This window comes from Coptis chinensis, chromosome 2 (genome assembly GCF_015680905.1).
Source record: "Coptis chinensis isolate HL-2020 chromosome 2, ASM1568090v1, whole genome shotgun sequence".
Lineage (NCBI taxonomy): Eukaryota > Viridiplantae > Streptophyta > Magnoliopsida > Ranunculales > Ranunculaceae > Coptis > Coptis chinensis.
Genome location: NC_141457.1, coordinates 64,930,753 through 64,934,807, shown reverse-complemented (window position 1 = coordinate 64,934,807; position 4,055 = coordinate 64,930,753). Strand labels below are relative to the sequence as shown.

At 35.0% G+C, this 4,055-nt stretch overlaps 1 protein-coding gene across 1 annotated transcript; it reads right to left on the bottom strand.

The window, feature by feature from the left end:
- Positions 1–246: 246 nt before the first annotated feature.
- LOC147517178 (small ribosomal subunit protein eS21y-like) lies at positions 247–2,913 on the bottom strand. The gene is made up of 3 exons (XM_086589532.1): positions 2,745–2,913; positions 2,528–2,660; positions 247–495 (listed from the first exon to the last, which is right to left on the bottom strand). The coding sequence occupies exons 1-3, from the start codon at positions 2,792–2,794 to the stop codon at positions 430–432; spliced, it is 249 nt and encodes an 82-aa protein (XP_086445658.1). The 5' UTR covers positions 2,795–2,913; the 3' UTR covers positions 247–429.
- Positions 2,914–4,055: the final 1,142 nt, after the last annotated feature.

Sequence of the window (4,055 nt, the reverse complement as noted above, 5' to 3'; positions counted from 1 at the left end):
TACTCAAAGCTCAGAGTTGGACGACGCTTATTGTGCACATCCTTATGCACGTGTCTTCAAATGTTGAGAATTAATTAAATCTACCCCGCACAAATTGCCCTCGTCCTCACTGAGTCTCTGGAGGATCCAAAACTAGTAACAATGTCCCCTTGGCTTGGAAAGAAACCAGGCTAGCGACAGATTGCCCCTACACGCAAGTTTCACAAACTAGAAAATAACATATAACATGAAGCACATAGAAGTATAGAACTAGAACAAGCAAAGGATTTAACATCTTCGAGAGATAGTATAATTAATTCTTACAGGAGATGAGAAAATCCAACCAAAACATTTAGTCATTGAATGGTCCTAACAAGTGAGGATATTCCAGAGAAACAAAACATAATGTAGGAACACTCCTCCACATGCCTACGCCTCCAATAGGTGAATCTACTGCTGTCCAACTTCGACCTTCTTTTTCTGCCAAAGCCTATCAACTGCACTATCAGCATCTCCCTGGACCAAAATCAAAATGAATCATTTCAGAAACAAATGTAATCACAGGTACAAGTCAGGGTACACACAAATATTATCGTTCAACAAAATCAAAGGGAAAAATCAACATAAATATTTATTAAGCTCTGTTATGTCCTGGTATCATTAGTGATTAAGGCGATATGGCATACCCCAAAATTAGATAAGAAAATCAGTAGGTCAACTCAAGGTTTGCTAGTGGAATGCTCAAAGGTCACATCGCTATTGGGATACAAATAATCCCGAGGTCCTCTAGGTTATAATTGCAAACCACAGAAAATCCCTCGTACATGGGGTCCAAATCATCTTGTATGAAACTCACTTCAGTGTCGTCCAACTCTCCAAATTCCTCCTTTCGAAAAACAAAATACCTCATCAAGACCGCAATCAGAACTTCCTCTGTATTCCAATTACTGAGAACAATCAGATTTCAACTAACTATAGAATCCTGTCTCCAGAGTTATCTCTACCAAAATATCCAAGAAAGGTCGCCTAGGGCAATAAACATACATGATGTTTTCACCATGGTGACATTCTACACCAATCCCACTACCAACAGAAACAGCCCATATGAAAGAAAAGTATTTTTTTTTACGCCTTAATGTCATTACAGTGTTTTTGCCAAATTGTAATGTTATTGTGTCTAGAATATCCACATATTCTTTTTAATTTTAACGAGTTGCATATGTCCAAATATTCTATAACAATGGGAGGATTATGAACTACAATTTCACAGAGGAAACGATTCTCCACTAATATACTCTGTTTTCTAATTTTCCACATTACCAGACAATAATATATATGGATCTTTCAGAAATAAGTCTACCTTTTCACTATTTATTACAATCTAAACACATGCTATATGCCTATGTATCCATGTCGGACACATACACATTGTGTATGATATACCTCAAATTTTTATATTTCGCTGCGTCACACTTCATATCCATGTTGGATATGGACACACATAACTGTGTCGACATAACTTAGCTATATTCCAACTCATCTTAATATCATTGAATAAATAAAGGTGAGTAACAGTTAACGGCATTTGTCTCTACAATAAGGACATAAAATTTTAATTCCATGGTCTTCACTCTATATAACTAACTTCACATCAGGGAAAAACAGGTTTGATTCCATGGCCCCTCACTCCCTACATCAAACTCCAGAATAAGACAAAAAGGTTTCATTTCAAGGTTCTTAATTCGTAACCTCATAATGATGTGATTGGATAAATGCATTCTTATGATATGAGTATCAACTCTTAAAATTTTGATATTTTGTTTTCTGGTACATGCCAAGTCTATAGTAAGTGACATGCGGCACAATTAACAGTTTTTAACTGGTGTGCTTAATAAGAAGATAGGATGCATTTAATTCACTAATCAAGGACCTAGACTTCACAATTTAGATGCATCACGATCCAACACAAAGCAAAACTACCTTGATGTCCAACCAGTTGTTTGTACATATCATAGTTATAATCTGATCCAATAAGGGGGCACTGGAAGCAGTGAATTCATTACATTGACATGAATTTGTAAAACAATTTCTAGCTTACATTAGCAAAAAGTTACACTTGCACACGAAAAATCAATAACAACTTCATTAATACATCTAGACATGAAGGACCCGCCGTCAAGCGGTACCAAAGAATCATGCACAAAAGAGACCTTGATTTGATTTCCTACTGGTTTGACTAATTTATTTAGAATCTTCTTTGCATTATCCCAGATCCAGACTCCCTAATTTATACTCTTACTGTGCAGAATCTGAACCTGTATGACTGCATATTGGAATCAGACCATAACCTCAAATAAGACCCATTAACAACTATTGTGTGCTGACTACTCTACTATTATATTGTAAGTAACTATTCTAAAATAAAACATATATTTGATGTGATAAGGTAATTCAAACACAGAAACAGTACTTATTTCCTCATTAACATCATTCATATAACTAAAAGCCTACAACCAATCAAATCACAGTAAAATAACAAGCTATTTACCTGAGCGCGAACATATCCGCAGAGAGCAAAAGTGGAGAACTTTCCAGTATACAAGCCATCGACATCTAAATGACCAACATTAATCTGAACAGAGGCATGGTCCTTTGATGTTATCAACCTATTCGTAGCCGAACTGCAAACAAACAAATGTATATAATAATTCACAATCACAGCACGAAAAAAATAAAATGAATCCTCGTATTAGAATGAATAATACCATTTCCTTGGAATGTAAAGATCAGTGTTGAACCCCTCTTCGTTTTGCATCTTTGCGTTTTTTGAGTTTTGTTTGTTAAGAAGCTGCGTGAGGAGAGAGAGAGGTTTGGTCTCTCTTTTTTTCTTGTGCGAGTTTATATATGCTAACCCTAATAGGAGGGAGAAGTTGTATTACGGAATTAACCTTGACGAATGTGTCCTTAGAATATGGGTTTTGGATCCAATGGGCTTATTAATGCTGATAGATGCTTTTACTACTTACTGATGCGACAATGGGTTTTGGATCCAATGGGCTTATTACTACTTACGGAATTGATACTTACGGAATTAACCCAGTCAGTTGATGCAAACCGATATACCAACCACTACACAATTCATACACCTATGTGACAAAGTATACAACCACCAACACGGCAACACCAAGAAATCATAAATAGCTTTTTTATTAGCAGGAATCATTGTCTCTCCAACATTGTAAACTATAAGTTACATAAACCATACAATCAAACCAATCGCAAAACAAACTCATTCAATATTGACAATAGATTTATAAAAAAAAATAAAAAAAATAAAAAATAAAATAAAAAAATAATTGATTAGATACAATAGAATGATGAGACAGTAGTGGAGAACGTCAATATTGTAGAAAAATTAAACAAATTTCGGTGTAACAAATAAAATCAGACGTAATAGAGGTGTAGAAAGTCTACTCACAAAATTTGGTGCCTAATGTCCAAAATGTAATCCGGATAATGACACTTCAATATTATATTGTCATGTGAGCATGTTCAGTACACATCTTAAAAATATGGAATGTGAACCATCTCTTTAACATCAATAAGGGCATCTCCAATAAGGGGTGTAAATTGTGTTAAAGTGTAAAATTTACACTCTAAATACCAAAAATATGTTTCCAATGGGGTGTAAATCCCAGGTGATAAGCTAATAGTTAATAGAGGGGGGTGCGGAATTCCCCATCCAGCTATTAGTTAATAAATATCTCGGACGTCACTTGAAGTAACGTCCCAACTAAAAAAAAAAAATCGAAGGTCAAATAAACTCACGTCTGTTTTATTTATTTTTTAGAATTGTAATGTTTGCGACGGGCAAAGACCGTCATTTATTGGTTGGATCAGTTTTAGTTAAACACGGACGTTACTCAAATTCACGTGCGTTTTATTTCATTTTTAGTTAAACCATATGCGACGGACTTTGACCGTCGTTTTTCCTCAATTTTTTAATTTTACAAACTCTTAAGTTTTGTTGCATTGGATACCATTCTGGGTGTGGAAACTATTAGTATGTAAGAGGA